Source organism: Triturus cristatus, chromosome 6, assembly GCF_964204655.1.
Source record: "Triturus cristatus chromosome 6, aTriCri1.1, whole genome shotgun sequence".
Classification (NCBI taxonomy): domain Eukaryota; kingdom Metazoa; phylum Chordata; class Amphibia; order Caudata; family Salamandridae; genus Triturus; species Triturus cristatus.
This window is the reverse complement of record NC_140589.1, coordinates 30142949-30159244: the sequence shown is the minus strand read 5'-3', so window position 1 is coordinate 30159244 and position 16296 is coordinate 30142949. Positions and strand designations below refer to the sequence as shown.

The following is a 16296-nucleotide window of genomic DNA, read 5'->3' as shown; positions in this document are numbered from 1 at the left end:
TGACCTGTGGATGGATTCTGCAAACCTCTTAGTGCACTTATGAATGCTCTTCCTCTGGCCAGAGTGGTGAGCCCTGTACAGCTGGCAGCTGGTGCGCCTGGGGGCCTTTTGTATTTGGAGGTGTGGGGGGGGTCACAAGGGACTCATGGGGCTCCCGAGGGAGCCCCACCAAGAGAGTATATGGAAACCAAAGTCTTTTGGTCAGGGAGGGAATGGCCCGGGTACCTGCGCAAATGCGGTCTACCAATGCCTTAGAGGACAGATTGCAGGAACATTCAGATACATTTTCTGAATTGTTGCAGGCTTTACTGGGCGTTGAAACCTCTCTGGTCCCCAGGAGAGACAAGGGGGAGGAGGTGGGTCTCCTTCAGGATGACCAGCGGATGCCCTGGGATCACATGAACACAGTGGGATCAATGCAGTCCATCCCTCTCTCGCGCAGGTCCATATGGTGACTTTAAAGGAAGTGCTCTGCCAACTGCAACTGAAAGAAATGATGCAGTTAGCTGTAATTGATGTAACATTTGGCTGGTGGGCCTGCCCGAAAGGGTGGAGGGCCCCAGTATGAACCTGTATGTACAACAGTGGTTGGAGACCACAGTTCTTGAATGTAAAACATCTACGTTTTTTCGCCAAAGAGCGGCCACAGAGTTCCCAGTCGTCTGCCTCCACCAGGTTTTGCACCCTGCGAAGTGGTGGTGTGCATGTATAACTAAAAGGACAGGGACAACATCCTGCAGATAGCACACACTAAGGTACCTGGCAAGTTGAAAACAGCAAAGAAACAGCAGTGTTTCCTGATGTCACTGCGGACGTGCAAAGGAAATGGGAATCGTTCATGGAGATCAAATGGCAACTATGACAATTAGATAGCAAATACACATTATTATTCCCAGCGTGCCTTTGCATACGGGATGATGAAAAATCATTCTTATTTCAATCATCTCAGAAAGTGTGGGATTGGTTAAAGTCTGTGGGAGTAGTGCCACCACCTCGGAAGGCACACAATGGGGAGTTCACTTCCTGTGAGGGCTCGCCGTCACACTGACAGAATAACCCATCACAAACAATCTAAGGAACAGGAAGGGTGCAATTAAGCACAAGTGGTGGTGGAGATGGGGCTCGTCAGAGGATCAGGACTCAGGGGCGGGTGCACCCCCGACCACAGATCAACCCACCATTGACAAGCTGGTGGAATCCTTGAGAGTGGGACCTGATGTCACCCCATTGACAGCTGACAGGGCTGGTGAGTCAGGCGGTGTGTCAGGATGATCTGGAGTATTTCTGCTGTGGCCTTTCATGCTAGTGGTATGCTTACTTTAGTGTTGCCATCTGGAGTTTACAGAACATTTGGGGATTTGGCTGAAGTGTTGGTGGAATAATGGAAGCGGTTTTCTATGCTGCATATGTAGATTTGAAAAATATGTTGGTTTGCAAAACTGGATGCTTGGTGGACGGGTTGCCGGGTGAGCAATGAGGTAGGGACCCCACTGGCTGGGGGCGCACCATGCAGTGAAACGCTGAATGACAGAATTCTCTTCCTGATATGGAACATCCAAGGCATGGCACGATCGTAAAATGATACTGAATACACACATACCTTAAAAGCAGGCATGTACATTGTGCATGCCTGCAGTACACACATTGGGTGACAGGAGAACTGCAGAAATTGGCGAAGTGACGACGGGGCAGTGCTAATTAAACTACTTAATCAGGCTATGTCAGGGGGTATTGAATTGTGTAGCACATAGTGTACTGTTTGCTGTGAGACCTACCAGGATAGACCTAGAGGGTCGGTTTGTGATAATTGAGGGTGACATAGATGGAGCACCTCTGGCACTGGTTGCACTATACGCTTGGAAAACTAACCAGTCCCCTTTGTTTGCATTGCTCAACCCACCCTCTTGACCATGCTGCACTTTCCAACTATTTAATGCAGTGACTATAACTGAGTCCAAGATCTGCAGCAGGATAGGTCCCACCTTTCGGTTTCAGGAGCACAGGTGGCAGCTAACACTTGAATGCTACAGCAGTGGGCTATACACGCGCAGGTCACAGAATTGTAAGAAGTACTCCGTAGTGAGCTTACACTTATTGAGGACAGCCTCGGGACCTGGATGTATTTGGTAGGATGGGTAAATGAGTGCTGATGGCTCTGAGGGAGTAGTATAAGGATCCCACTAGGGCAGCAGGCCAGCAGGTCAGCACAGTAAGGAGTCCAAAAGAACAAGAGTTCAGCAGAGTGGCAGTCCTTCATCCGCACAGCAGTCCTTTGTCCTGGCAGAGTATTCACAGGTCCACAATGTACTGTCTTGGTGGTGTCTGGCGTCCAGTGCTTATACCCAGTGTTGCCTTTGAAATGGTGGAGACTTCAAAGACATGCCTATGAAGTGCACAGAAGTAATTCCATGTTGCACTGGCTCCAGACTCACTATGGGGGTATGCAGCCATTTATGTGAGGACAGGACACAGTCTATTCTGATGTAAGTGAGGTATTGTCTAGCTCTCCCTTCCCATCCTGTCAGAGATAGCCCATTGAGACAAACCTAATCTTCAATGGTGTGTAGTAGCTGTGTAGGAGGAATACACAAAATCCGACTGCCAACTACACCCGGTCCTGTGATCAGAGACAGGCTATAGGTACCAAATGGATGTAGCAAGAAAATGCTAACTTTCTGAAAGTGGCATTTTCAGAATTGCAATGCAAAATCTAACTTCGCCATAGGTTTGAATTTTAAATTGTGATTCCAAAGACCCCAGACTTGAAGGGCCTATCTCTCCCCAATTGGAAATTGCACTTATAAAAATGTAATAAGATAATACCAATGTTATCCTATGGGAGAGATAGATCTTGCAGTAGTGTAAAATGATTTTGAGAGTTTTTCACTACCAGGACATATAAAAGTTAAACATACATGTCTTGCTTTTTAAATACATTGCATCCTGCCCCTTGGCTGCCCAGGGGCCCCCTTAGAGCTGATTTGTATGTAAAAAAAGGGAATGTTTGGGCCTGGCATGAAAGTTTATTTTATCCCATTGACGTGGCAGTTTAAACTGCACACACAGACTCTGCAATGGCAGGTTAGAGGGGCTGCGTAAGAGGTTGGCACAATCAGTTCTGCAATTCCACTAGTAGCATTTCATTTATGGGCTTTGGGCATATGTGGCTCAATTTACTAGAGACTTATAAATAAATTAAATATGCCAGTTGGGTATGAGCCAATATTACCTTGATTAGGGGAGAGAGCACAAGCATGTTAGCATTGGTTAGTCCTAATACCAGCAATTTCAGGTCAGAAAACAATAGAAAGAAGGCAAAAGGTTGGGATGCAGACCCCCTAAGGCTGTCAGGTCTAACAGCGGCTGTTATTTATGGGAGAATTATATTCTCCAAGATGTAGCTCCTAGCCCAGCTCTTATATCTTTTCTCAACCCTGTTGGTGGTATTGCGCACGCCTTCTTTGGGGATCTGCACTCACTATAAATTTAATTAATAGGGGGGTGATAGATGCAGAGTGATCCTGTCAAAGTTATATGCTCCTCTGTATGAGAGGGATCAGGGAGCACCCAACTATCAACTATCAACTCTACTACGCTATGGCCCAGATACAATAGGTTGCACATCGGCTGGTGGGCAGGAGAGTAGGGAAGTGCTGGGGGAACTGGGATAGGTTGGCATCATAGACTACCTAATTTGTGCAGCCTTGGTTACCAAAATGGACTATAACTTTTTTTAAATGGCCATGATATGCTGGGAAAAAAGATATCTTTACATGGGGTATAGCCACCATACCCATCGGACCTACCTTTCTGGTTCCTCCCCCAGATCCCGATTGAAAACCCAACATCCAATGGAGGTCTGGAGGGAGTTTGGGGGTGACGTGCTGGGACATCTTGGGCAAGGAAAGTCACTGGTGCACATTTGGGTTGAGCCTGGGACACTTCCTCTTATTTGGGGCACTGTTCACTCTGTGGAGACAGATTTGTGGGGATCCACAAAAGCTGTTCGAGTTGGCGCCACCTCTGATGTGTTGCTAGCTCATGGCCACCAATGCAAGGCATTCACTCATACTTATGGTGCATTGTGGAGTCAGTTTCCGAAGCCAGGGGGCACTTGAAAGTTTATGTGGGAGACACAACTGGGACCGTAATTGGCCCAGGCTCTCTGGAAATGATACCTGGAATCGGTAGATAAGATATCAATGAATGCAGGCAGTGGTACACCCAATTTAATATAGTGCTCCACACTTATCTGACAACAAAGAGGGTGGAGCGCATGTTTTTGGGGGCGGCCTCTGCCTTTGCCCGATGTGCTGTTCCAGAAGCAAATTCCTACACATGCTATGGCTCTGCCCTGTGATCACCAGGCACTTGAAGGAAGTGTTGTGTTGTGTGGGGAGTTGACCGAGGGTACTTCCTGTGCAGACTTTACTTGGGGTGCGCCCAACATCGTCGAAATATAAGCATGCTAATGGTTTTGTGAATCCGGCCCTGCTGCTTTCAAAGCATGGTACTGTCATGGCGTGGAAATCCACAGTGGCGCCCCAGCTGCAGAGATGGAAACTGACCGGCTAAAGTGGGCTAAGATGGAGGTAAATGTCCCATCTGACATCTGGCATCAAATGAGGTGGAACAGAAATATGATAAATGGGATGGTTTTATTGAAAAACTGGAGAACAAGTCAGGTGCTCGACCACCGTAGACATGATGCTCACATGGATGGCTGTATTCCTGGCATGAGTAGCTGATGTCTGGCGCTCGACTAAGACATGCAGGGGTTACCAGGAGTTGTATGGATTCCGGGCCTGTGATCCCCCAGGGTACGAATGTTTGTCATTGGCAATGTGCACCCGTGGTATGTGCCTGTATTAAGTGTTGTCTGTCAGCCCGAGCAACTGCAGATCCCTATGATAGTGTACATTGTATACATGACTGCCTCTGCCCACGCTAATAATTTATAACTGCTTACTTGTAAGGATATATGTATTGTTGTATAAAATGCAATAAAGATATTTATTGTTAAAAGTTGCTGATTTCTTTTTGCTGTAATAGATTAAGATGAACCCCCACCACTTTTCAAACTTGATAACGTTTAAAGTAAGATGTGTTCTAGAGAGCCATTGATTTTGTATGCTTGTTTTTAAGGTTTTATAAGGGTGTCATTACACTGTTGTATTAAAAATGTAGATCACTGGCAAATGGTGGTTGTGGAGTATGATGCTGGCCGTGTGGTTGTAAATGATGTTGTATAAATGTATGCTGCTTGGTGTTTTATTTTAGGCACAGGGTGAAGCATTTGTATAAGGTGGTTGTATGAGTGAAGGAAGCTTGATGTGTTGGTGTATGATGGTTTTGTGGGTTTATGGCGATGAGTGTGGCGACATTTAATGGTGTGCCATATGGTTGTATGTTTGTGTGTGTGGCTGTATGAACATGGTTATGTAGCTGTGTCTTATGGGGTTGTTTTGCATAAAAAATGGTGATTGTGTGGGCATACTCAATCTGCACAGTTGATGTGTAAGAATGTGTGATGTCGTCTGAGTGAGTGAGTGAGTGATACATTTATAAAGCGCAACTATTGCTGAGGCATCTTGGCGCTTAGCTGTAATGGTACTGGTGACTAGTATGTGGTAGGCAGAATTAGGAAGGTGTAGTTGGAAACAGCCAGGTTTTGAACATTCTCCTACACAGAACTCTGTGAGGTTGTAGCCTGATTGAGATCAGCATTGTGTTCCAAAGTTTGGCTGCCCCGTAAGAGAGGGTCTGAATGGCCCATTTTATTTTAGACAATGTACGATATGGATATATGGTGGAAGTGTAGATGAATGATGGTCTGTGTGTTGGTGTATGATGATGGCTGTGTGGGCTTTTAATGGTGATCTCATGTCTATTTTATGATATGTTTATAATGTAAGTTTGTAGACGTGCGCATGTGAATGTGTCAATATGGTTGCTTGATCTGAGGTTTGTGGTTGCATACTAATGTCGACATATAATGGTTCTTTGGTCATATATTGTGTTGTTAAAAATGGCTGTATGTTAACTGGATTGATATATGACGGTGGGTGTTTTTTAATGTATATTATATTGGTTGTGTGGACTTATGATACAATTGATATTGAGTACTTTAAGATCACATTTTATGTTCTTTGTGGTTATTATTTAATACCTGGAATCTAATTTCTATCCTGCGCATGAATAATCTTAGATCCATTATACTCGGCCTTCAATGTCTACACTGTCTTGATTCACAGTTCACATGCCATGCAGTTAGTAGTTATATCCGATAAGCACTGAGGACAAGAAAAGATATGATCATCTTGGTTTTGTTGAATTGTAAGTAGCTTCTTGAGGCACTGATTTTACTGTAGTTCTCAAACTGATTATTTAGTGATCTTGTGGAAAACTAATCTTGACTCAATCTTTCACTTTTTACCAACTCTTGGGCAGATTTACAAGAAACGGATGCATCTGTAGAGATGCATCAGTTTCCCTGCGCCAGCCTGTGAAACCCTTGCGCCACCACGGATGCTTGAGTCCTGGTGCGCTGAACTGGGGTGGCAGAGTGGGCTAAAGAACGGAGATGGATTAAACCCAGATCTGTTGACTGGGTGTGAGTGTTTGATTGGTTCTGATGCTCCGTCCATCACCACCCCCTTTTGTACCGCTTTGTTTGCCATAAGTTGGCAGGGTATGCTCAGACGTGAGTCCCTTGCTCACTTTGCCACTGGATTCAAGCAAGCCTGGCTGAAGACGGCTGAAATGCCAGAAACCGGTCCTAGGAAGCTTGTTTCCGTTCCAGGGAAGGCATGGCTTGGCAGTTCCGGCTGGACTGTTCCCATGAGGCACAGGGTCAGACTGATTTGCATATGGCCAGGTCTGAACTGGGGTGGCAGAGTGGGCTAAAGAACGGTGATGGATTAAACCCAGATCTGTTGACTGGGTGTAAGTGTTTGATTGGTTCTGATGCTCTGTCCATCACCACCCCCTTTTGTACCGCTGTATTTATAGCACGGCACACCATGGCTCAAGGAGTGACAGTTGCATCAGAAAGTCTGACACATCTGTTGGCCCAAAAGTCAGGCATTGCTAGAGTCCTGTCACAAGCATAACGCAACTCCAGCAATGCATGTTGAGGCCTATACTTATTGTACTGTGTCACTCCTTACGCCTGCTTCCAGCAGGCATAAGGTTTTGACTAGTGGCATCCTAGAAGTGGCACAGTGAAATCTAGTGTCACTTTTATGAGGCTTTCCTTAGTGGGAACGCCCACCCTGCATACATAATACCTGACCCAGGTATAAATGTGGCGCAGGGCTGTACAACGTGATCCATCTCCCTAGATGTGCCACGTTGTAAATTGGCTGCATTTTTTATGCTGCCGCTGCATCACAACAGTAATGCAACCGTGGTGCAAAAGTGTTGCAAGGGGCTTGTAAATCTGCCCCTGTGTTTTTAAAACTTTTATCCACATGAAAACTATTTAAATTGAAGGGACAACATTGATGAACCGTTGCACACGGTACTGCACAGTTTTGTTCATGTGCTTTTGTTATAATTTGAGAAGCGATCAAAGTTTGTAAAGTGGACCTAGGCTTAGTGGCCAAAGGGATAAGGAGAGAAAAGGAGGGATAAGCAATTGTGGTCGGTTGTCACATATCTGGACTGGATGTCACACTGCATAAAGTCTCAGATTACGTGTGATCCTGTTGTTGGGATCTGCACTGTTCAAGTAGGCACTAAGGGGTAACAATTACGCCGGTGTACCTGGAGTCCCTGTCAGGAAATGTGCAATGATTGAACGTCACTCCATCACTAGGAAGGAAGGAGCCTTGGTAGAGAAAAGGTAACTGATAAACGAAGGTCACAATGCAGGACACAGGTGAGCACTTGGGGAACTATATTGAGTGTCAAGAAATTAATGTTGTGATGAAAGTTTTCCTTATACTTGTCAGACCTTATATGTAACCCACAAATGCACCTGAGGTTTAGGCTGAATGTGTGATTCTGAGAGTTCTGGTAATGTCATTCCCTACTCTCCATTATGCCTTTCTACATCTTCTCCATGTGCCCTGTCTCCATGGACAATTATGTCCTAATCGATGAGGTGGGACTGGCGGTCCAGTGGGGAACGTTATAACATATTAGTCAGCCTCTGTCTTTCAACTTTATTAAGGTTTTGGAGTATTTGTATATATGGCCGTGGGACATGTTGCATGTGCTGTGATACAGGTCTGAACGGTTGGGATGTATGGAAGGCAGCGTCCTAATAATTCGGTGCTACAAAGGCTACATGGAACCAGTCAACTGGGTATGAAGAATTCCACTCTGCAATCAGTGATTTTAACGCCTACTTGCGCCCTTCTCTTTCAGTGGGACCTCGTGTGCGAGAAGAAATGGCTCAGTAAGGCGTCTTCTACCTTCTTCTTCATCGGGGTTACAGTGGGATCGCTTTCAATTGGTTACTTGTCCGATAGGTACAGTAGGATGTATCCATTTTTTCCTAATGTGTATTTCTATGTTCCTACTTGGGTTAGCTGATCATTATTTTTTTGTGTGCACTCTGTGATAGGTTTTGCATTCCTGACTCCTTTCCATCACAAACTCAGGGTCTTTGTGGCTAAGATCTCAGTAGATTTCAGATTATGGGTTTGTGGTTTGGTGACTGATGGGGAATGGACAGATGTCTGCTTAAGGGAATTTAACAGGTAGACAGTTGTTCTACAGATGGTGGCAACTGGCACACAGTTCAGGCAGTAGTGTGCCAGTGAGATACAATAGGCTATTGATTTTGGAGAATCACAGATTTGGTGGTTCTATGTGAGTCCGAGGTAGGTTGTCGAAGGTCCTAGAACGGCCCTTGCTCACCCACTTTGAATCAAGTGCAAAGAAGAGTCAAAAACAATGAGTGGATCATGGCTGAATTAATGCCATGTTAATTAAATAGATACAATAATATGTATTTGTAACAATATACATAGGACCAGATGTACGACCATTTTTGCATGCGCAAACGGGATTGCGAACCCGTTTGCGCATGCAAGAACAGCACGGGTAATGTACAAACCCTATTTTGCGAGTCACAATTTTTGCGACTCGCAAAATAGAGTTTTGCGACCCGCCATTAGCAAGGGGCGTTCCCTTCTTATAGTAAGCGCTTCCTATGTAAGAATGTTTCGCATTCGCAATTGCGGGCGCAAAACACTTGCAAATTACCACCCTCTTCAAGAGGGTAGTCTTGCACTCTTAAAAGGGAAGGGGTCCCCAGGGGACACCTTCCCCTTTGCAAATGCAGGGGAAAATATTTTTTAAGGGCAGGCAGTGGTCCGAGGGACCACTAACTGCCCTTAAAAAATGAAACGAAAACGTTTTTTTTTTTTTTTTTTTTTTAAATGTATCCCGTTTTCCTTTAAGGAAAACAGACTGCATTCAACAACAAAAACTGCATTATTTAAAAGCAATCCCAGACATGGTGGTCTGCTGAGCCCAGCAGGCCACCATACCTGGGAGGGCCTGCAATTCCAAATGGGGTCGCAAATTGCGAGAGGCTCATTAATATTCACGAGCCTCTCAATTTGCGACCCCATTGGGAATCACTAACAGTGTGAAATACACTGTTGTACATTGGAAATAGCGATTCGCAAAATGGGAGTCGCAAAAAACTCGCAATTTGCAAGGCGCTATTTCCATGGTCGTACATCTGGCCCATAGTATTCTAAAGACTTTCTGGATTTCTAGTAGGATCTGTAAGCAAATAATGCCCTTGAAACTATAGTGTGCACGCAGTTTCTGTAAAATCCAATTTGATTACATTTATAGAGTGAAACCCAAACTGTAAGGGCCTAATTACGAGTTTGGTCTATAGGACTGCCAAACTCAGGCGGGGACCACCGCACCACTAGTCCACCCACTATATTACGAGTATGGCGGTCAGACCATCAGTGGACCACCACAGCTGCCAGGAATCCGCAATCCCTTGTGCTGGTGCAGCGGCCTTGAGGCAGCAATATACTTGGTGGTGCCGTTACGGCACTGCCAAGCATATTACAAGTTTCACCACTGCAACTCTAAACATGGCAGTGAGACCACATTTGGTAGGGTGGTGGTGTGGCCCCCTGTTGCCTCTGGGCCCTTGAGTACATGCAGGGGGCACATGGTGTGTCCCCCGGGTCTATGCACTACCTTTCCGTCACTTAGCAGTCCATGGGAAAGGGCGTAGACTTTGGCATTTCAAAGGCACCGCTGTGGGAACGCCAAAGGACCATCCACCATAGAACAAGAAAACGCGTACCCTGGCGGGTGGGCCGGCAGTCATGTTTGGAGGTGCGGGAGTATGGCGGTGGCATACCTGCACTACCAAAATTGTAATCAGGCCATAAGATATGTCCATTGATTTCACATGCTAGTGGCCAGGGTAGGCCCTGACCTGGTTATCTTGCTCACCTTGCCACTGGATTCAAGATAACCTGGCTGATGAGGGGTGAAACCCCAAAACTGGTCCCAGGATGCTTGTTTCCGGTCCAGGGGAACCTGCCTGGCAGTTCGGGCTCTACTGTTCCCATGAGGAACAGGGTAAAGTCTGATTTGCTGGGTCCAAACTAGAGTGGCTTAGTGAGCAAAAAAATAGGTGATGGATTAAACCCAGGTCTGTGACTGGGGGTGAGTGACTGAAAAGTTTCAGCACTCCGTCCATCATTTTCCTGTGATTGCTATGTTTACACTAAGTGGCCAAGGTATGCCCATATGTGGGTCCCTTGCTCACTTTGCCACTGGATTCAAGCTAGCCTGGTTGAACCCCAAAACCAGTCCCAGAATGCTTGTTTCCCATCCAGGGAGGACTTGGCCTGGCAGTTCGGGCTGGACTGTAGGGTCAAGACTGATTTGCATATAGTTGGGTCCTCATTGGGGTGGCTTAGTGAGCAGAATAACGATGATGGATTAAACCCATATCTGTGACTGAGGGTGAGTGTCTGAAAAGTTTCAGCACTCCGTCAATCATCTGACTGTGTTTGCTGTGCTCACCCTAAGCAGGCAGGGTATGCGCAGAAGTGGGTCCCTTGCTCACATTGCCACTGGATTCAAGCTAACCTGGCTGATGAGGAGTGGAACCCCGAAACTGGTCACAGGAGGCTTGTTTCTGGTCCAGAGAGGACCTGGATTGACATTTCAGGCTGGAATGTTCTCATGAGGAACAGGGTCAAGACTGATTTGCATTTGGCTGGGTCCAAAATGGGGTGTCTTAGTAAGCAGAAGAACATACATGGATTAAACCCAGATCTGGGGTGAGTGTCTGAAAAGTTTCTGCACTCCGCCTATCATTTTACTGTGTTTGCTAATGATTGTGTTTACCAAACCGTAATGACTTATACTGCCTAATGTAATATAAATCCATTCAGCTGTTTTAGATACAAAAGTCTAAGGAAAATGCATTGATAGAAAAAATTATTTTGTGACCCCTTGACCAGTCACCACAAAAAGTTGCATTATCAGCCAATGTAGAAGGAAGAATAGGTCTGCAAAGTTTTGTTTAGACTCTGCAAAGTTAATAATAGAGACAATGAGAGGGATTCCTATTTCTGGTAACCCTAACTCTGACTACCATACCAACGGTAACAACTTGTTTTGAAATAAAATGATGACCTTATCACTCTACTGGAGAAGGTGAAGGGACACTGTTGTTAATTCCTTTGGTTTGCTTTTAATTTTGCTGTAAAAGCACAAGTACATGTCCTAATGGTATACTTGTTAAAGACACTGGAAGCTCTTTAAGTGAGGGAGAAGCAGAAAGATGTACCATCAGCCAACCATCTCTGAAAATCAAAACGTCATTACCCAGCACTGAATTTTAAATAGTGCTTGTCCCAAGACGTGATTTGAAAATATGAAGCCATTATTTGTGTGTTGGAGAAACAGAAGAGTCTTTTTCCATTTTTCTCCTTTTGTCTTACTGTTAGACATGGGATTTCTGGTTGGCTAAGGCTTGCGCCAAAGCCAGTGTCAGAACCAGCTCTTCTCTTTCGCTGGTGGGTGACACAGGAGCAGAACGACGTAAGCTCCCAATTCCTCCTCCGAACTCCCCAGCCACGCACAGTCTTAAATGCGTAGCCAGAAAAGCCCCAAGGGGGAAAGGGGAATTGGACAGAGAAGAGAATGCACACACGTGTAGTCTTCCTTTCTTCTTCTTCTTATGTTGTCTATTCTTTTCTTCTGCTCTACTGTTCTTGTATGCTGAAAAATAAATTACATGTAAATCACTCTCTGACTCCTCTTCTCCTTCTAATCTTATTCTTCTCATTCGATTGATAACCCACCCAGGAGCTGTGTGCCTTTGCTTCTCTTCTTAGGCTACTTGTTCTTCTGTTCTTAGTATTATTCACTGTAATATAATGGGCTTGTGTTATTGGTTATTCTTTCTCTTATCTCTAATCTCAATTTCTCTTCACTAGTGCTCACTTACAGGACAGAGAACTGAAGCCTTGTTAAGTATACTCTTTCTTCTTCACCTATGTGTATGTATATCTTATTATGTAACTTCTGCTGCTTCGCTGTGGTATTATATTCTCTCACTTTTTCGTTGTCATATGATTTCTACCTCATGCGGGTCTCTACTCTCTAAGTTGTGTGAAAAAATACTGTTAGGAAACGGCATTAGCTTCAAACGAAAATGCCGTCGCCTCTCAGAACCCTCGTCGAAATACCTAGTACTATTTTTGTTCAAGACTTGTGCTGACTCTAAACTCGCACTTGAAATCTACTTCAGAAGAAACTGCGCACTCGCCCTTAGGAAGCGGAGCTTCTGGCAAGCATGCGCTGTTACCAGTTTAACGGACCGCTTTTCGGGTAAATAGGAATTGTCTTACTTAGGATTGCTGACTGTTCACAAACTCAAATATTTCCTCAGGAGCTTCTGGCAAGCATGCGTTGTTACCAGTTTTAACGGACCGTTTCTCAGGTAAAATTGGAATTGTCTTACTTAGGATAGCTGGCTGTACACGAACTCAAATACTCCCTCAGGACTCTCGCGAAGTGTAGCTTCTTTTCCCTAAACTAACGCGACGCGATGAAGACACCTCCTACTCCTCCTACAGTTCAGGTGAAGTGCGCAGCTCTCCGCGCGCCTCACCGGTAACTCTCCAATCTGCCAATCTGACTAGAGCTCTGACCCGTTTCCTATTATGGAACACACAGCCGCCATGTTGCAATCGCCCTTGCACCCAATGCTTTTTACACAGTTTAGACAACACGGCAACCATCATTCCTTTCCTGATGTGAGACCTCTTAGCTGGGGACCTGACAGTACCCTCCCTCAAAGACCTTCCTTCTGGATCTTGTTTGGATATCTTCTATGAAAGTCGGCTATTAGTCGTGGAGCATTTACTTCAGATTCTGGCTCCCAAGATCTCTCCTCAGGACCATAATCTTTCCAGTCTAGTAAGTAATATAACTTTCCTTTTTGTAGCTTAGAGTCTAAGATCTGTTGAATTTCAAACTCCTCTCCTTTCTCAGTTTGGATTGGCTTTGGGGTCTTACTTAGTCTAACTTCTGGTACTGCCTTTTTTAGTAAGGAAACATGAAAGACTGGGTGTATACGTAACCTCTTGGATAATTTTAACTGATAATTTAATGTGCTTAACTTTTTCTCTATTGGATAAGGTCCAATAAATCGTGGTTGAAACTTTCTAACCCCTTTTAGTCTGAGATTTCCTGTATTTAACCAAACTTTGTCCCACACTACCAACTCAGGTTCTTTTCTTCTCTTTTTGTCTGCATAGTGTTTGTAATTTGCCTTTGCTACTGTTTAATTTTGGATAGCTCTACTATGTACTTGTGTCAGTTGTTCTACCAAATCAGATACTGAGGGAACATCAACTTCTTGAAAGTTTAATGAATGTTGTGGGTGTCTACCAGCATTCAGGAAGAACGGAGTGTAACCTGTAGAAGCATTTGTAGTGTTGTTATGTGCAAATTCTGCTGCCCATAAATAATCTGGCCAGTCTCCTTCCTGTTCTAATAGACACATTCTTAGATACTGTTCCAGTTCCTGATTGGTGCGTTCTGTTTGTCCATCAGACTCTGGGTGGAAACTAGTGGTGTACCTGTTCTCTATGTTCAAACGCTTAGTGAATGCCTTCCAGAAATGTGACAGAAACTGAGAGTCCCTATCTGACACCAAAACCTTAGGTATGCCATGTGCGCGAACTACATGCTGGCTGAAAGCATCCGCTAAAATCTTGGCAGATGGCACCCCCTTTAAAGGTACAAAATGCGCCATCTTTGTAAAGGCATCCACACAAACTAAAATGGTATCATAACCATGGCTAGAGGGTAAATCTACTATGAGATCTAAGGTTACAGTGTGCCAAGGAAAAGGAGGGGTGGGTAAAGTCTGTAACAGGCCTTGTGGACGTCTTCTTTCTGCTTTTCATCTTGCGCAAGTCTCACAAGTTGCCACATACTGATGTATGTCCTTGATCATGTTTGGCCACCAGAATCGTCTGCACACCAATTCCTTAGTCTTGTTTATGCCTTTGTGTCCTGCTAGGATACTGCCATGACATTCTTTTAAGGCCTTTAATTGCATCTCTGGAGTGGGCAAGTATAATGCTCCATTGTGATAGGGTAGACCTTCTCGAATTTCTCTCCTGGAATCTTCCTTTAACCAACTCCTCATTTCTTCACAACTCTGAGTATCAGTTTTCTCTCGATTCTCTACTGTTTCTTGTAATACGACGTTGATTACCTTTTCTGCTGGAATAATTGCCTGATCTAGAATCTTTTCCGTAACTCCTTCCGTCTCTAATCTGGATAGGGCATCCGCCTTGCCATTCTGGGTTCCGGGTCGATAAGTAATTACAAAGTCATATTCAGAGAAATACAAAGACCAGCGTAGCTGTCTGGGAGTTAAAGTTCTGGGTGATTTTAAAAATTTCAAATTTCGGTGATCAGTATACACTGTTACTACGTGCCGAGCTCCCATCAGATAATGCCTCCATTCCTTGAAAGGTTCCTTAATGGCCAGTAATTCTTTTTCTGTGATAGTATAATTAATTTCTGGGGGTGTTAATTTTCGAGAGCGGAAGGCCACTGGATGAAGTTGGCCCGTAGTTTTGTGTCTCTGTGATTACACTCCTCCCAAGGCCAGATTCGATGCATCCGTTTCAACTAAGAATGGTTCCGCAGGATCTGGATGCAACAGAATAGGCGCTGTGGTGAAATCTTTTTTTAATCGCACAAATGCTGCCTCAGCTTCCGCATTCCACTGGAAAGGAACTCCCTTCTTCAATAAACGTGTGATTGGGATTAACTTTTTTAAGAAGTCTTGGATAAATCTCCTATAGAAGTTGGCAAATCCTATGAAACTTTGGATTTCCTTAACTGATGTAGGGGACTTCCACTCAATCACCGCCTTTATCTTGTGTTCATCCATGGTGATTCCTCCTGGAGCAAGTACAAATCCCAAAAACTCGACTGAGGTTACATCAAAGGCGCATTTGTCCAATTTGACAAATAACCCATTCTCACGAAGTCTTTGTAGTACTTTCTTGACATGTTCTTCATGTGTCTTTACTTCCGTCGAGTAAATCAGGATATCATCAATATATACAATCGCTATCTGATCTATGGAATCCTTCAACACATCATTTATAAAATGTTGAAATGCTGCTGGTGCATTGCATAGCCCATACGGCATCACCTGGTATTCAAATAAACCTTGCTTAGTTCTAAATGCCGTCTTCCACTCATCTCCTTCTCTGATTCGGACCAGGTGGTATGCTCCTCGCAAATCAAGTTTTGTATAGATTTTAGCTTCTTTCACCTGGTCCAGAAGAGTGGAAATCAGAGGTAAAGGGTAACGGTTCTTGATTGTTATCTGGTTTATTGCCCTGTAGTCTATGCACGTGCGTAATTCTCCACTTTTCTTTGGAATAAAAAACAAGGGGGAAGAAACTGGAGACTGCGAAGGCCGAATGAAACCATTCTCTAGATATTCTGCCAGATAATCCTTTAAATGTTTATCCTCTTGTTCGGTCAAAGCATAGATTCTACTGCAGGGTAAATTCTCTCCAGGTTCCAAATCTATTTTACAATCATACTCCCTGTGAGGAGGTAATTTCTTTGCTTCGACTTCATTAAAGACATTCTGATATTCTTGATACTTTTCAGGTAAGGTTACCGTGTCTATCAGACAGACCAAATTTTCATTTTCACTTAAATGATAGGCAGGAGGTTTATCTGTTCTGATTTTACAGTCTTTGAGACAATTTTCCTTGCAGTAGTTTGAGTTCAAGGTTATCG

The 16296-nt window shown here is 44.4% G+C and overlaps 1 protein-coding gene across 1 annotated transcript in view; it reads left to right on the top strand.

Annotated features, from left to right (window-relative positions):
* The first annotated feature begins 8044 nt into the window (after nucleotides 1-8044).
* The window catches only part of LOC146813684 (solute carrier family 22 member 7-like), a 212904-nt gene continuing 204652 nt past the window's right edge, over nucleotides 8045-16296 (top strand). Inside the window, exons 1-2 of the mRNA XM_085609486.1 lie at nucleotides 8045-8107; nucleotides 8374-8477. Of these exons, the coding sequence (XP_085465612.1) occupies nucleotides 8045-8107; nucleotides 8374-8477 (167 nt within the window). The remainder of the gene's footprint in view (nucleotides 8108-8373; nucleotides 8478-16296) is intronic.